This window comes from Arachis ipaensis, chromosome B06 (genome assembly GCF_000816755.2).
Source record: "Arachis ipaensis cultivar K30076 chromosome B06, Araip1.1, whole genome shotgun sequence".
Classification (NCBI taxonomy): Eukaryota; Viridiplantae; Streptophyta; class Magnoliopsida; order Fabales; family Fabaceae; genus Arachis; species Arachis ipaensis.
This window is the reverse complement of record NC_029790.2, coordinates 19750777-19769193: the sequence shown is the minus strand read 5'-3', so window position 1 is coordinate 19769193 and position 18417 is coordinate 19750777. Positions and strand designations below refer to the sequence as shown.

The 18417-nt window shown below is 35.6% G+C and overlaps 1 protein-coding gene across 1 annotated transcript; it reads right to left on the bottom strand.

Annotated features, from left to right (window-relative positions):
* Window positions 2331–5508, bottom strand: LOC107646114 (probable protein S-acyltransferase 12). Its single transcript, XM_016350308.2, has 7 exons — window positions 5047–5508; window positions 4706–4955; window positions 4498–4589; window positions 3750–3876; window positions 3560–3645; window positions 3150–3215; window positions 2331–2757 (listed from the first exon to the last, which is right to left on the bottom strand). Exons 1-7 carry the CDS (start codon window positions 5230–5232, stop codon window positions 2641–2643), a joined length of 924 nt encoding a protein of 307 aa, XP_016205794.1. The 5' UTR covers window positions 5233–5508; the 3' UTR covers window positions 2331–2640.

Below are 18417 nucleotides of genomic sequence, written 5' to 3'. Positions count from 1 at the left end.
TAATATATTTTTAATTTATATTTTTGAACATTGCTCATTAATTATTGTTAAAACAATAAATTTTACTGTCCTCTAGCATTCTTAATCTATTATACCACTATTACTAACAACTTTGATTATTAAAAAGGAAAGTACCCTATAGTATATAGTATGTCCGAAAATGAAGTAAGAACTTCCTTGGATATAACCCTGAAAAGCAGAAACAGAATCCCACATCATGGTCCTCTTGCCCTCTTAGCTTCCCTGCACCAATGTCTTAGTTGCCGCTCTTGTCCCCTCTTCTTCTTTCACATCCCCATCGTACCCACAAACCTCTCTCCTTCTCGTCATATTCCACAGGAGGCCAGGCAAGTTTTCTTTTCTTGCTTTCATATTTTCTTATGCTGATATTATTGTTAGTTGGTGTCTAGTGTCTCCAATCATAAAAAAATGCGTTTGTTTCTGCGAACTTTCAACTTCAGGGCTAGATGGGATCAAATGAAGGAGAGGAAAATGGAGAGAACAGAAGAATTAGGAGGGCATACTTGGTTGTTTCATTACTGTGTTTGGTGATAAGCGTAGCAGGAGGTTTTGTTCTTGGTTGGTGGCTATACAAATACCACCCAAAAAATAAGCAGCTATGGATGGTTCCCTTTGGCTTCGTTCTCTTCCTCACACCAATCATTTGCTGTCTCTTTCTTATACTTCCCGACTTTTGCACTGCCAAAACCGATCCAGTGGATGCAACGTCCTCCTTTCATCATCCAGTTCCAAAGAGATTAGCTTGATTCTTAAGTTCTTTTGAATTAAGGGAAGTTCCTTAGCATCTGCCAGTTTTGTACAATTCAAGTCAAATGGATTTCTGTAATATCTTTGATGGTTCTTCTCAATTAACGAAGCACATACGCTTCCATCAATTCTCAGCATTTTTTGTTTTCTTTGTTCCTTGTTTTTTTTTGGTTTGTAATTAAATATATTAGATATGTTAGAACATGACAGGGGTAGTTGGTATCTGGGCCAAATTCTTCAGTTTTATATGATGTAGAAAAATGGGATATATGACGTGGAAGCTTAAGAAGGGGTGCAAGGGTAGGGTAGGGGCAAGTCATATTCACAGATGTTCCCCTCCCCAGATCCTGCAATCCAATTGGAATTGATTAGCCACGTATGGTGATTGCTGCTTGCTAAGTCTTTGTAAATGAATGCAGCTTTCAAGATTTAAGTATTTCTCCAACTCCAACCGTCCCCTTAATACTCTGCTTTAGTTTCAAATAATATAAGCATGTCATGAAAAAATAAGTGTTTGTCTATGTTTTGAAAGTTTAGACCTAACTAAATAGAGTTGAAATATGGGTCTAAAATTGAACAAATCACGTGATTGAATAATCCTTTTCAGCAATAGGAATAATAATAATCCATGATCAGTAGGACAACAAAGTGGACGTTGCCGTTGACTCAGCCTTCGGCAAATTGGAAATCAACTCCACAATGCATTGTCTTTGTGTAGCCATTTTAAATAAGAATAAGCATAGGAAATAGATTTTTAATTAGTTAACATTAGTTGATTTTTTATAACTAACTTGGGTTGGTCGAGTAGTCACCTCTCTCGTTCGCTTAAACAAGTCTCAGGGGTTCAAATTCCGCCTTGTGTATGCAGTAGTCCATGGGTCACAAAACTTAAACGAAAGTCATATTCACAATGGATTAGTTTTTTTTACTATCAGAATAGAGGATATTGTAGAAAACAAAAAAGAATAGTTAATTTTTAATTGTAAATTTTTTTTACTTATTTAAAAAGTTTTCGAAGTTTAGAATTTAAAATTTAAAAGAAAAAAATTTAAAAATTACCTGAAAAAAATTAGCTCTCTAATTGAATTCTTTTAAATAATAGAGCAACTTGTGTCACTCAAAACCATACAGCAAAGTGGAGAACACGAACGTCCATAATCTAGCCTGAGCATGTTAATACGGTTGGAAGAGATCTTACCCCACAAGGAAGACAATCGAATAAAATTGCACGTCCATACATTATTTGTCTTTAAGGAGTCGCACCACCAACTCAATTTACTTTGCGCTATAAATATATACACACTATTTTTTATATCCAAGAGAACTTCGGTATAGTTATCTCGTTATACTTTCATGATGAAAAAGTGGGCGGCTGAGCGAAGATAATTCCCCCAACTTTCATTATTATCAATTTATCATGATATGCCTTCAATTAGTAAGTGGCTATAATTGTCTGTCTGATTTTTTCTTTTCTTTTCCTGTTTCAATATTTATATAAAAAACAAAAACAATGTATATATAGGATTATACCAAAAGATGTAAATCCGAATAACGCACTATGATTCAAGCTCAACCAATTCCACATAGAACACTAGTAACGTACGACAATATCTCTTATAAAATGATGCAATAATAGACAGGTCAAGAAGTACACTAGGACTGAATTTCGAAGGTAAATGTACAGTGTATTACCTTTAGATGTCAGGTTGCTAAACTGCTTATAAGAATAATCAAATGCAAGATTACATATATACATCTAGACAGCTACATTCAAAGAAAAATGGCAATATTTTCATGTCCATGCTGAAACTTAATGGAAAAAGCAGACGATGGCATCGCTTATTCAACTACAAAAGCTCAAGTCACCATGCCTCATACATCAAGATCCGGACGTGTTGGGAACTCAATCCCCCTTAGTGCAGGTATGTTGTCTATATCCTCTTTTGAAAACAATGGCAACAACCATAGCGCCTTGTTTGTGCCGAAAACCTTGGAAAACAAGGGGTAGAACATATGAAAACATCTGATAAGGGTGACTCAAATTCACAAGATATTAATCCAGGTAGAGATCACACACTACAATTACAGGATTTACTAATATTACGGCATTTCATGTTACATTGTTAAATCATCAGATTATTGAAACTAATCAAACAATGCTTTGTTCGTTAAAAGGAGCAATTGCTAATTCTTATTATTTTACGCAACTTTTACTTCCTTTCCTCTCGTTTCCTATTCTTTCTATTTTCATTTCTTCCATTTTCTTTCTTCCCCTTTTCGCTCCTCATCCGAACAAAGCACTTCATGAATCAGATATTTAACATCAACTTCACAATTTCCAATTATTTTGTGATGTTTTACTACTTGATATTTAATGTTACCTGCTCAAAATTCTTCTTCCTTCCCAAGTCATACCTCCACCTGACTGCTTTTTTCTTTTCATAAACCTGAAACATCATTTACCAAACAGCCACTTTAGATAAAAGAACCTTAGTTATTCTCAAAATTATCTGGTGACTACTCAGTGTACCAGGCCTTCATCATAGTTAGAGCCTTAGAGGTACACAACCATGTTCAACAATCAAAGCTGAATTAATGAATATCATCATCTGTTGTCACAGCTTGATAAAGCCTGACATATTTGATATTTCCCATGTTCAGTGAACAGAATCATGCTGGGTTTCAGAATTAACAAAACTCTAATGTATGTCTGACCAATAGCATTATTGCATACCATTTCAAAAAGGTTAAAGAGAAAATAATATTTATTCATAAATGATTAACAATTTACCTCTACCGAAGTTGTGTTGCTTAAGAGAAGAGATATATGCATGACTACGAAACAGAGAAGACTCAGTGCAAAGGCCAAATTGAGAACTGCATCAAGGCATACAGTCTGTAAGAAACATTAATAGCTATGAGGATTCAATAAAAGCTACCCAGATTAACTTGACTAATATAAGTATAACATTTATACTTACTAGAAGCCAAAAAGATTACAGCAAATCCCCCAGGAGATAATGAATGATTTCTAGCTCCACTGAAGAATCTGATCAAACTGGGGACCAGAGCTAAGCAATCCAGTGTTGTCTCAAGAAATGTATATAGCTATTAATAGGAGGGGGACAGAGAAATAAATTAGGCAAAACAAATACCAGAAAGAGTAGTATGACATTCATCCCTTTTCCAACTCCACCACCTGACCCCTCCTGTTTTCTTCTAACAGTATGCACTTCAATAATTTATAATTTGCTTTCCTTTAGAATAAAAGTACTAGGCATGTGTTTTCTGTTCATTCTAACAAGGTAGCAACACTTTTCCCATTCATGTTGAGAAAGCAGTTAAAGCACATATTCCATTCGATAATTTGATACAGAAGCAAAGGATTATTAAATGGAAAACTTAAATTTTATCACTTCACTAGATCTTCTTAATGATAGAGCAGCAACTGCAAATCGACAAGACTCAAGAGGGATAGATGTTTCTCTAATTATTTCATTGAATTGATTAATTCAGTTTTATCAATTAACTACCAGAAATGTGGGCCAACAATCATTTCATTGAATGATTTGATGCAGATGCAACCGATATGTAATTGACAAGTTCAGTGTTATCATGTAATAAAAAATGTCAAAACCTTCCAAGCGATATGCAGAGGAAGAATCCCAAAACCTTCTCAAGAATATGTAGAGCACAAAGAAAGTAGCAACTATGGAGACATGGAATTACCAAGAAGAGCAGAAAATACTTGTAGTTACGTGCTCCAACGCAATTCACCACCCAAATACAATGATGATCCATCTTAAGAACGCATCTTTGGCCTGCAAAATACATCAAGGAGACAAATATAAACCTCAAGACAAGGTGAGGCATGCTTGTGCATGGTCATGTATAAAATGATTCATAGAAAATAGAGAAAATATTGGAAGAGACATACAGACAGAGCAGTGATGGCAACGGGGTGGCTTGGCATTCTGGCATCGAGTACAATAGCCAGTGGAAGAAGAGGAAGAAGAAGCCTCAGCTGCAGCCTCGGACTCAGGTGCAACTTGAGAGTAGAGTGATATAGGAGTAGTGACAGCTTCTAAATCGTGGTGCTGAGAGATGGGCAAAGGCCTCCAATTATGGGGGACAGAACCAGGGTCATTCAGAACCACCATGAAGTAGGACCATGTCAACAGTATAAGCTGCAAGCAAGCAACAACTACGAGCATTGAAGATTGAACAAGAGAAAAAAGGTTAAATCTTTGAGAGAGAGAGATAGGAGGGAAAACTGACAAGGATGTGAAAAAGGAAGAGAATGAGGAAGGCGAGTGGGGAATGGGAGTGGAACAAGAGAGGGCCCCAGGCGATGATAACAACGGCGTAGTAGGAGAGGGCGACGATGGCGGCGAAGAGGAGGATCATGAAGTAACCGAGAACGCGGAGAGCAGAGCAGAGCTTGAACAAGTTGATGTGATCCATTCGACGAGCAATTGAGGTAATGATCTTCGGGATTGGAAACCTTACTGCTGCTGCACCTCCAAGTCCTGCTGTTCTGCTCCGTGCCGGGAACAGCCGTTTCCAGATATCGGAAGCCAGGGTGCTGCGATCCCAATTTCCAATTCAGATTTTGGAATTTGGGTAATAGGACTTCCGGTTGTGCTTCTCAACCGGCTTTGCAAATAAAGTAAGAAACAGCGAAGCACCCCACTTTATGGCGATGGATCGAATGCGGGGTCGGGTCGGATGTTGTTGAGCTCACGATCACAATGGAGCACGGACACTTGCTGAGTTGTCGTGTCTGTATATCGGACACGACACTCACCAATATTCATTCAACATGCGTGTATACTGTATCTAATCGTGTCTTAATAAAAAATAAAAAAAATTTTTTCGGACACGCAACACATAAATACAATCACGTGTCAGCGTGTTCAATCTTATTTTTAACATATATTCTTAAAATAAATTTAGATACAGTATATATTGTTATTTATTAAAACAAAAAAATATTTTAAATACTTGATATAATTAAAATAAGACATTAAAAATAATTCAAAAAAGTTAATTTATATTTTAATATCAATAAATATTAAATATCATTACGATTTATCTAAAAAATACTTTATATTTTGTATGTATGCGTGTTCCCGTGTCATGTAAGATTTTAAAATTTGCGTGTCGACGTATTCCGTGTTGTGTCGTGTCCTATGTCCGTGTCAATATCCATGCATCATAGGAAGCTTACATATTTCAATTCCAATTCCAAGTTGAGATGGTTAGTGGTTTGTCCGTGAAGGTTCCACCGAGTTATTGCACCTTCTTAGAGTGGCGGATTGATCTGTTAGCAAAATTATTTGTCTATTTTAAGTAGAACGCAGCGGATAGAAATATCTACAAAAAGTATTCTGACACTCAAATTAATGGAATGATCTTAATAAAGAAGCGAATTACAAGTGAATAAATAAATAAGAAGGTGTGAATGTATGATTCTTTTTTGGAATTATCCCTTTCAGGTTGTTTCTTCCTCTTTATCATAGTTTTGAAACTAAACCGGATTGGCCGGTTCAACCCGATTAATCGGAAACTGATTACCAGACCAGTTCGATTAGCCTCATAAACCGTTGGCAAAAAACCGATCGAACTGGTGGTTAACCACTGAACCGCGCAAAACCGGCCAATTTTTTAAAGGATTTCTGCCAAAAATTCTCTTATTAAGTTATTTCTTTTGGTCTTAGAAAGCATGAAACTCGAGCATTTCAGCTCCATTGTTGAAAGATTATAGGTTGAATTTATATATTTGAAATTATATATAGGTTTTTTAATAATTTTATTTAATATTTAATTAAACCGATTGAACTCCGGTCAAACTAGTAAACTAGTAAACCAGTAACCTTACCGGTTTATTGACCGATCCGGCTCTCGCAACCTTGCTCCTTATAAATAGTTAGAGCCCGTTATGCTTGACTCGAACTCTGTCGATATTCTCGATAGGTTTCGCGTTTCTTGCCGTATCAATTTTGTGATTCTATTGTTATCTCAATTTGGTTAATTACGTGAGTTGTGGCTTTTATGTTCGAGTTTATAGCAATTTGTGGCCGAGGTATAACATACGTATCATAGCCCCCAAGCTTGACCTATCCTAAAGGGAAAGAAGTAGGCTGAGCTTTTATTTGTATATCTCGGCCATTTGATGTGGTGCGTGTTGGAGGTCCCCAGCACCCAAGCTCGAACTGGTTCCTTTGGTGAATTTGAAAAATCTACTTTTGTATATTTTTTTTATGTATGAACATGACACCAACTTCCACGTGCCCCTTATGACTTAATAGATATGACATGCGACGCGAGACTTGATGTATCCCTGTGCGTTTGATCAAATAACTCCTTGAATAATTTTTTATGAATGGTTTGGATTAAAAACAAAGGGAGATGGAGGATGCACCGTTTAGTAACCCACTGTTGTCTTAAAATTTGTTCCTTTCCCGAAGTTAATTTTGTGTTGAAGTTTTGAAGGAAAAGAGTTTAATCCCCCATTCTCTGCAAATGAGTAAAAAAGATTAGTTTTGCTTTTTCATTTTGCCTTCTTCTTTAGTTCTCTTGTGTTTGACTTTGTGCGAGAAAGATGGGTAAGAAAAAGTTAAAGTATATGAGAGTGATCTTTGCTGTTGGGTGGGCGAGAGTGTGAAGAGTTAGGTTTTCCGGTTTGACGATATTAATTCTGTGAATGTTTTTTATTCTTGGCGTGTGGGTCAGAAAGGGGAGTCAGATTAAGATAGAAGTGTTGCCATGTAAGGAGAGTGATTGCGTATGTGAGAAGTTGCGCGATTGGCCTTATTTTTATTTGTATAGTTGTTTGCTTACGAAACTTGGTGTTAGGCTTCTTTTTTCTAACTTTCAATGTGGTGTAATGTTTGTGAAAATTAGGAGTGCCTTGGATGAATTTTCGTTTCATTTGAACGAATTTTTAGAGGAGATATTTTCCCTTTCTTGGTCTCCTGAGCCTATGCAGATCTTAGATGTTAAAGATAGGTGTACCAATGATAATTTAGTAAAGGAGTTTTTAATTTTTGAAATGGAATCTAAGGAGTTGTTATATGTTGCTAATTGTTGAAACAGGACACAGATAAGCAGGCGGTACTGGACTATATAAGTAACTGTAGGTTCACTAGGATACATTGGTATCATTGTTTGTATACAAACGTAATATTGTTTTGGTGATGGTGTAAGAGAAAAAGCGTCGACCATAACAACGGTTGGTCTAAAATAATTTTTCAAATAGATGAAGAAAAATGAAAAAGAGGGGTCGATTACGAATGTGGATAAGGAAGCTGGTGCAGGTGATGTGCAATTCGAGCTGCAACTGAAAGGTAAGCAAAAAAGGGGACAGCCGACTATTAAGGAGAAGACGGCCGAGATGATCAATCTGAAGGACAAGAATGACGTGAATCTTGGATTGGTGGAGACTGCTTATGAGTCACAAAAAAGTTACATGAGTATTTGAAAGATGACTATGTGAAATCTCTTTGGTCTAAATTGTTTCTTTTTATGGCCCTTGCTGATCAATTCAGTTAGTTTCCTACCAATGTTAGAATGATCAATGAAGTTGGTCATATAGGTGCTAGCCACTTTCTGCAAGTATATCACTTTTATTCATAGTGATTTTCAATTTGGCTTTGTTTGACTGATGTCTTTTTCAGGTTATTGGAGCTCGCCTTGTGTCAGTTAGTCAGACACAAGAGCTTGCTTTTGAAAAGGAAAAGAGGGATGCTGTGTCAATCGAGGAGTTGACTAAGGTTGTAGATGATAAGGAAAGGAAAGTTATCAAACTACCTCATCTCTGAAACTAAAGGATTCAGAGTTGAGCAGTATTAAAGGTCATCAGCAGTCAATGGAGCATGAATTGAAGGAGTTGAAGGTTGAGAAGGAGCAGCTTGTTGCTCGAGTGAAAGAGTTGGAGACTGAGGTTTATGAAGCTTTTACTCAAGGGTTTGACCAAGCAGTGTCTCAGGTTAGAGTTTTATTTTCTGAAACAGATGTGAAGAAGTTGGATGTGACAAAAGTGGTCGTGAACGAAAAGTTGGTTGATGACGATGCTATGGGCAAAGGGAGAGGTGAGAGCTCAAGTATTGGTGAGAAGGAGGGTTGATTTGGCTTTGTAATAGCTTATTTAGCTTGTATGGACTTGTTTATTTTGAATTGTCAATTTGTTATTGCTGATTTATAAGATCGATTTACTTTGTATTGTTTTTTTGACATTATCCGAGTATGAAGCTCGGCTGGTACTTTAGCTGGTTTATCAGCAGTTTGAATGATTTGCCAGTAAATGTCAAATTGTCTTTTGAAAATAGGCAAAGAAAATCGTATTGTTGACTTTCTTTATTATATTTGAAAAATACATAAGTTTGATGGACGTCTGGCCTCATTAAAACCCTCTCTGAGCAAAACCCAATGTGAAAAAAAAAAACTCATGAGTGTGAAAAAGAGTACCTTCATTCACCGTGAACATTAGAATTATGCCTGATATAATTTAAGTGATGAAACACTCCATGAACCAAAAATTGGGTCTCCCTTCAACATTTGTAACAAATAAGCCCTCATGCCGAGCACTTTTGCGATTCGATAGGAGCCTTCCCAAGTTGCAGCTAGCTTGCCATATCCTGGTGGTCTCCTTGCTTCTTCTGTTCGCCGAATAACAAGATCACCTTTTTGAAAAACTCGGGAACTACTCTACTGTTATACTTTCGTTCATTCAATTGTTGCATTGCCCTTTGTCTGAGGATGGTGACCTCACTATCTTCTTCTGCAATATCAAGCTCGGCTGATCTTGCATTTGTGTTTGTGTTGTCAATTTTGCACCAACAACTCGGATTGCGACAGTTGTGGGATCCCATTGTCGACCATGATCAAAGTCCCTGTCAAAAGAGTGCACAATTAAAGGAAACAAATATGGTGGGGTTAGTCTATGGCCCCACGATAGGCTCCAAATGTTCTATCCGTGAAGGTTCCGCCGAGTTATAGCACCTCCTTAGAGTAGCGGGTTGATCCGTTGGAAGAACTACTCATCGGGTTCAACCAGAACACAACGAGCGGGGATACCTGCAAAAGGTACTCCGACGCTCAAGTTAGTGGAATAATCTTAATAAAGAAGCAAATTACAAGTAAATAAGAAGGTGTGAATGTATGATTCTTTTCTGGAGCTACCCCTTTCACGTTGTTTCTCCCTTCTTATAAAGAGTAAGCCTATTATGCTTGATTCGAACACTGTCGATATTCTCAGTAGGTTCCGCCTTTCTTGCTGTGTCAATTTTGTGATTCTATTGTTACCTTGATTTAGTTTGTTACATAAGTCATGGCTTTCGTGTCCGAATTTATTTCAACTTTGGGCAAGGTATGACGTACGTATCAGTTAGGATCATTAAAACACTCATTATATCCTCTTTACTGGGTTATGTAGAGAATAATAAGGTTATGAGGTAAATGCAAATTTAGTATCAAAAGATCACAAAAATGATCTTAAAAGATGTTATTGTAAAAAGAAAATTAAAATAGAATTAATTTTGACAAAAATAACTGATTCTCAATTGAGTTATCTGGAGTTAAGATTAAACGCTAACGTGTTAGTTAATAATTATTATAATTACAAAAATTACCCATACTTATAATTTTTATAATTTTAAAAATATTTCAATTTCAACTTTTTTTAACTCTAATTTTTTTAACTCTCATCTCTTCTTTATTAGTATCCATCAATCTCTTCTTCTTCCCTAATCTCCTCAAATATGTATTTCGAATTCATAATACTCATTATTTATAAGGTCCTTCTGATAATGAAATATTTTTTCACCAAGCCAACAACCATCAACATGCCACACAAATAACAGTGCATTCAAATATCCCCTTCTCTCTCTCTAAACAGTCTCATTTTTATTCCGATTAGAATCAGAATTGCAAGTCTTCTTTCTTTTCTATTTTCTCTCTCTAAAATTATTTCGAGAAGGAGAAGATTTTCTAATAGGATATAGAATGGAGGGAGGAGTGCCACAGTCCACCGAAGTAGGAGAAAGAGGTGGACTGACACCGTTCTTGTTGAAGACGTATGACATGGTTGACGATTTCTCCACCGACGACATCATTTCTTAGAATAGTTCCACCAACAACAGTTTTATTATTTGGAATCCGCCAGAATTCTCACGCATTCTTTTACCTATCTATTTTTAGAAGAGAGAGAAGAAGGAGGAAGGAGGAGGGCAACGCCATTGAAGTGAGGTAGAGATAGAGGTTGATCGGAGGAAGAATGAGGAAGAAGGTAGAGGTCGCGACGAAGAAAAATAAGAAGGAGTGATGCCTTAGAATCTTTAGTAATTTTTTAGTATTTATTTTAATAAATATTAGTAGTTTTTCTCAGGTTGATTGAGGTTTTCACAGCTAATCTATTTCATTTGGAGTTTTGATAAACCATTATTTTATGATTTATATTGTGTTTAATTGTGTGGTTTTATCAATTCTTTACCCACTTATTCATATGATAAGCATGTATTTACGATTCCTTCCCAAAATCACTCCATGGTTGAAAACTTGCTTCTCAGAGACTTTTAATTATGTATTTTAATTCTCCTTTATTCCATTCGATGTCGTGATCCGTGTGTTAAGTGTTTCAGGCTTCATAGGGCATGAATGGCTTGGAAATTGGAGAGGAGGCTTGCAAAAATGGAAGGAACACAAGAAACTAAGGAGATGACCAACGAGCAATGACGCGAGCGCATGGCCCACGAGAACGCGTGAAGTGAAGAATTCGCAATGATGCAGACGCGTGCCTGACGCAAACGCGTGGATTGGAGTCTGCACGAGTGACGCGAACGCGTGAACCACGCGAACGCGTGACAAGGAAAATCGCTGACTGACCCGAACGCGTGGACGACACGTACGCGTGACCTGCGCGATCTACAAAAATAACAGAATATGCTGGGGGAGATTTCGGGCCACTTTTTGACCCAATTTTTGGCCCAGAAACACAGATTAAACCTAGGGAACATGCAGAGACTCAACAGGCATCCACACACATTGAGATTCACACATTAGGATTGCTCTTAGTTTCAGATATGAGTTTTTCGATTTGCATTACATTGATAGTTTATGCTTTTGCTTGGATTTTTGGATGCTAAAAGTTATTACCTCCGTTGAAGACATTACTTTAGTTTGTTTCCTTATTCCTTTATTTTAATTAGTTACTCATTGACTCTATTCAATTAATTATGTTACATTTTGAATTTATTAATATATGAAGTTATTTTTATTTTAATTAATTTTAATTCTCTATTTTATTTTAATTAATTATGTCTTCTCATATTTTTATGATTATTAATTTCATGTTAATGGAGTAGAATTTCTACTTGACATGGAGGTTGATTAAGAGGTGATACTTGAGTTGGAATGCTCAAGTGCTTGGTTAAACTGGACGTTGTTGGCTAATTTCATACCTTCTAACACTAGACCTCCCCAAGGGAGAGGGCTAGGATCTGAGGGTGAGAGTTAGTTCAATCACCATACCCTTCCTTATTTAGTAAGGGAAAATCGAGTGAGAACAACAACCCTTTTACACCACACTTGAGAAGATCCCAACAATGATAGAAGTTTCACTTAGTTATTCCCCCAGTCAAGGCCTTTTATTCAGAGTATCAATAATTATTCTTAGTTTATTTTTATTGCCTTAATTTACAATTATTTTAATTGCTCATTATCAAACTCAACTTTCTGGGAATTTTCTGATTAATAAATTAGCACTCTTTTCTGCAACTCGTTGGGAGACGACCTGGGACTCATACTCCCAGTATTTTATTTCTAAAATTTTGTGACAACCCTTTTTAAATTGGTGAGGCAGATCTTAGCTGGTTAAGAGCTATACATGCAACGCTGTCTCTTAATTGAAATCTCTAAATTGGTTAACTTCTGCCATGCATCAAGTTTTTTGAGAGTTGTTGTGTGCTGATGATATTTTCAAGAAAATTTAAGCCCATGAAGCAACAAAGGTAGGGCGCCCACGCCCATGGAACAATGAAGAAGGGCGCTCATGAAGAAAACATGGTGGGGCACTCGGGCACCCAATTCCTGGCACCCAACACCAACTCTTAGTGCTCAAGATTTTCTTACACCCAAGGCCCTGGCGCCAAGCGCCCAACCCTGGCGCCTAACGCCTTCGAAGAAAAACAAAGCAACAACTTCCTAGCACCTAGCGCCATGGGCTGGCGCCCAGCGCCCATGCACTCAGGCCCAATCTTCACTCAACAACATGGATATTTGACATGGTTCACTCCAAGAATTCACCAAGATTAGATCTCAGTTAATTTAAATTTGAAAGATTACATTTAGTTGATATTTTTTAGGAATGATGAGATTAGGTTTAGTTTAAATTTAAAATTTAGGTTAGGATTAGATTATAAATAAGTTGGAGATGAGCAATTTCGGTATCTAGCATTCGTTAGCATATTTTATCTTTTGTTTTCGTTTATTTCCATGAGTCACTAATTCTTTTATGTTAGGGTTACGAGCTCTGTTTAGTTTTATAGATTGATAATGATTATTCTTTTATCTTGATTAATGCATTGATACTTTTTAAGAACTTGGATTTCATTTTATTCTAAATGATTAAAGGTATTGAAAAATATCTCTAGTCTGTCTTGAATTCCTTAATTATTTTAGGAAAGTTATTTTTGGGATTATTTTGAAATTCATTCTCGTAACTTTTCAATTGACTAGTAATAGTTTTAAATGTTATATGACATTGAATCAGAATTGCACGTTAATCCTCTTAATACTAACTAATTGACCAAGGAACTGGCTATTAGTTAAGATAAGAGAAATTAAATCATCAAGAAATTGTGGTTTGATTACATACGATTTGTCGTGAAAATATCTATGCATGAGTCAAGGAAGTAAACATGAATATATCCTTCTTGAGAATTAAACATCTATAAACCCCTAACATCTTTATCTACTGTCAATCCATCTCATCATTCATCCGTTTTTTTTTATATTATTTTAAGTTCAATTCTTCCTTTTACAAAAGTTCATTAATCTAATTAGGGTTTCAATTAGACATTGTTTACTCAATCCTTTAATTCTTGTGGGAACGATATATACTCACCATAATATTACTTGAATCGATTTGGTACACTTGTCAAAGTCCTTATCAAGGAGTTTGTTGGTTGCTACATTGATGAGCGGATAATTTATACGCTTTTTGGCATTGTTTTTAGTATGTTTTTAGTAGAATCTGGTTACTTTTAGGGATGTTTTCATTAGTTTTTATGTTAAATTCACATTTCTGGACTTTACTATGAGTTTTTGTGTTTTTCTGTGATTTCAGGTATTTTCTGGCTGAAATTAAGGGACTTGAGCAAGAATCAGATTCAGAGGTTGAAGAAGGACTGCTAATGCTGTTGGATTCTGACCTCCCTGCACTCAAAGTGGATTTTCTGGAGCTACAGAACTCAAAATGGCGCGCTTTTAATTGCGTTGGAAGGTAGACATTCAGGGCTTTCCAGCAATATATAATAGTCCATACTTTGACCGAGTTTAGACAACGTAAAAGGGCGTTGAACGCCAACAGTGCACTTGCTGGTTAGTTGTATCGAAGTTGTGAATGAAAAACGATTTATTAAGACGTGCGTACAGAGTTTCTGGTGCCGTTGCCTGAGATCACAATTCCGTGCACCAAGTTTTTGGCGCCGTTGCCGGGGATTGTTCGAGTTTGGACAACTGACAGTTCATCTTGTTGCTCAGATTAGGTAACTTTCTTTCTGTTTTATTTTCAAAAAATTTTCAAAAATTTTTCTTTGTTTTCGTTTTTCTTCAAATAAATTTTCGAAAAAAAATGTTTTCAAAAATATATTTTTCTTCAGAGTTTTTAAGAATGCATTCTAGTGTTTCATGATGATTTGTTGAATCCTGGCTGGATGTAAAGCCATGTCTAAATTCGTTTGGACTGAGGCTTCAACTAATCACTTCAATGCATGTAATTCCATACTAAAGCTTGGCTGGCTATTAAGCCATGCCTAACCCTCAGATTGGAGCTTTAGGCTAAGAGTGAAAGATTCCTGGAATTCATATTAAAAATTTTGAAATCCTTATTTTTCTTTTTCACATTAATTTTCGAAAAATACCAAAAAAATTAGAAAATAAAAAAAATCAAAAAAATATTTTTGTGTTTCTTGTTTGAGTCATGTGTCATGTTATAAGTTTGGTGTCAATTGCATGTTCATCTTGCATTTTTCGAAAATTCATGCATTCATAGTGTTCTTCATGATCTTCAAGTTGTTCTCGGTAAGTCTTCTTGTTTGATCTTGATGCTTTCTTGTTTTGTGTCTTTTCTTGTTTTTCATGTGCATTTTTGCATTCATAGTGTCTGAACATGAAAGATTTCTAAGTTTGGTGTCTTGCATGTTTTCTTTGCATATAAAAATTTTCAAAAATATGTTCTTGATGTTCATCATGATCTTCAAAGTGTTCTTGGTGTTCATCTTGACATTCATACCATTCTTGCATGCATTCATTGTTTTGATCTAAAAATCTTCATGCATTGCATCATTTTCATGTTCTTCTCTCTCATCATTAAAAATTCAAAAATCAAAAAAATATCTTCCCCTTTTTCTCTCATAAAATTCGAAAATTTGAGTTGACTTTTTCAAAAAAATTTTTAAAATCTAGTTGTTTCTTATGAGTCAAATCAAATTTTCAATTTGAAAATCTTATCTTTTTCAAAATTTTTTTCAAAAATCATATCTTTTTCACTTTTCTTATTTATTTTCGAAAATTTTAAAAATATTTTTCAAAAATCTTTTTCTTAATTTTACATCAAATTTTCGAAAATATCTTCATCAATTAATGTTTTGATTCAAAAATTTCAAGTTTGTTACTTACTTGTTAAGAAAGATTCAAACTTTAAGTTCTAGAATCATATCTTGTGATTTCTTGTGAATCAAGTCATTAATTGTGATTTTAAAAATCAAATCTTTTTCAAAACTAATTTCAATCATATCTTTTCAAAAATATCTTTTTATCTTATCTTTTTCAAAATCATATCTTTTTCAAAATTTGATTTTAAAATATCTTTTCTAACTTCTTATCTTCTTATCTTTTCAAAAATTGATTTTCAAAATTTGTTTCAACTAACTAACTAACTTTTTGTTTGTTTCTTATCTTTTTCAAAACTACCTAACTAACTCTCTCTTTCTCTAATTTTCGAAAATATCTCCCTCTTTTTCAAAAAATTCTTTTTAATTAACTAATTATTTCTTGATTTTAATTTTATTCCTAATTTTTGAAAATTACTAACCTTTATCAAAAAAATCATTTTCGAAAATCACTAACCCTTTTTCAAAAATAATTTTCGAAAATCCTTCTCTTTCATCTCCTTCTATGTGTTTATTCATCTACTAACACTTCTCTTCATCTCACATCTCTGCTCTCCTCACCCTTGTGTTTCTTTCTTTACATTCTTTTCTTCTACTCTTCCTTTCTTCCACTCACCTAAGGAAACCTCTATACTTGGGCAAAAAAGATCCCTATTATTATTATTTTTCTGTTTCCTCTTTTTCATATGAGCAGGAGCAAGGACAAGAATATTCTTGTTGAAGCAGATCCAGAACCTGAAAAGACTCTGAAGAGGAAACTAAGAGAAGCTAAATTACAACTATCCAACAAGCACCTGTCAGGAATTTTCGAACAGGAAGAGGAGATGGCAGCCAAAAATAATAATAATGCAAGGAGGATGCTTGGTGACTTTACTGCACCTAATTCCAATTTACATGGAAGAAGCATCTCCATTCCTGCCATTGGAGCAAACAATTTTGAGCTGAAGCCTCAATTAGTTTCTCTGATGCAGCAGAACTGCAAGTTTCATGGACTTCCATCTGAAGATCCTTTTCAGTTCTTAACTGAATTCTTGCAGATATGTGATACTGTTAAGACTAATGGAGTAGATCTTGAAGTCTACAGGCTCATGCTTTTCCCTTTTGCTGTAAGAGACAGAGCTAGAATATGGTTGGACTCTCAACCTAAGGATAGCCTCAACTCTTGGGATAAGCTGGTCAAGGCTTTCTTAGCCAAGTTCTTTCCTCCTCAAAAGCTGAGTAAGCTTAGAGTGGATGTTCAAACCTTCAGACAGAAAGAAGGTGAATCCCTCTATGAAGCTTGGGAGAGATACAAAGAACTGACCAAAAAGTGTCCTTCTGACATGCTTTCAGAATGGACCATCCTGGATATATTCTATGATGGTCTATCTGAATTGGCTAAGATGTCATTGGATACTTCTGCAGGTGGATCCATTCACCTAAAGAAAATGCCTGCAGAAGCTCAAGAACTCATTGACATGGTTGCTAACAACCAGTTCATGTACACTTCTGAGAGGAATCCTGTGAATAATGGGACGCCTCAGAAGAAGGGAGTTCTTGAAATTGATACTCTGAATGCCATATTGGCTCAGAATAAAATATTGACTCAGCAAGTCAATATGATTTCTCAGAGTCTGAATGGAATGCAAGCTGCATCCAACAGTACTCAAGAGGCATCTTCTGAAGAAGAAACTTATGATCCTGAAATCCCTGCAATAGCAGAGGTGAATTACATGGGTGAACCTTATGGAAACACCTATAACCCCTCATGGAAAAATCACCCAAATCTCTCATAGAAGGATCAACAAAGGCCTCAACAAGGCTTTAATAATGGTGGAAGATATAGGTTTAACAATAGTAAACCTTTTCCATCATCCACTCAGCAACAGACAGAGAACTCTGAACAAAATACCTCTAATTTAGCAAACTTAGTCTCTGATCTATCTAAGGCCACTGTAAATTTCATGAATGAAACAATATTATTATCCACTATTATTATCATCAAGGCTTTAATAATGGTGGAAGATATAGGTTTAACAATAGTAAACCTTTTCCATCATCCACTCAGCAACAGACAGAGAACTCTGAACAAAATACCTCTAATTTAGCAAACTTAGTCTCTGATCTATCTAAGGCCACTGTAAATTTCATGAATGAAACAATATTATTATCCACTATTATTATCATCAAGGCTTTAATAATGGTGGAAGATATAGGTTTAACAATAGTAAACCTTTTCCATCATCCACTCAGCAACAGACAGAGAACTCTGAACAAAATACCTCTAATTTAGCAAACTTAGTCTCTGATCTATCTAAGGCCACTGTAAATTTCATGAATGAAACAATATTATTATCCACTATTATTATCATCAAGGCTTTAATAATGGTGGAAGATATAGGTTTAACAATAGTAAACCTTTTCCATCATCCACTCAGCAACAGACAGAGAACTCTGAACAAAATACCTCTAATTTAGCAAACTTAGTCTCTGATCTATCTAAGGCCACTGTAAATTTCATGAATGAAACAAGGTCCTCCATTAGAAATTTGGAGGCACAAGTGGGCCATGAAAGATTTCTAAGTTTGGTGTGGTAAAAGCATAAGCTTTTTGTTTTTCCATTACCATTGATTGCACCCAAGACCGGAGAATCCTCTAGAAAAGGGAAAGGGAAGACAAAAGCTTCCACCTCCGAGTAATGGGAGATGGAAAGATTCATCTCCAAATCCCATCAAGACCACTTCTATGATGTTGTGGCCAAGAAGAAGGTGATCCCCGA

Coding starts and splice junctions, on each gene's coding strand:
- LOC107646114 (XM_016350308.2), bottom strand. CDS start 5,232: ATGGATCACATCAACTTGTTCAAGCTCTGCTCTGCTCTCCGCGTTCTC. Junction 4,956..5,046: donor TCTTCCTTTTTCACATCCTT/GTCAGTTTTCCC, acceptor GCTTGCTTGCAG/CTTATACTGTTGACATGGTC. Junction 2,758..3,149: donor GGAAGAAGAATTTTGAGCAG/GTAACATTAAAT, acceptor TTGTTTTCCAAG/GTTTTCGGCACAAACAAGGC.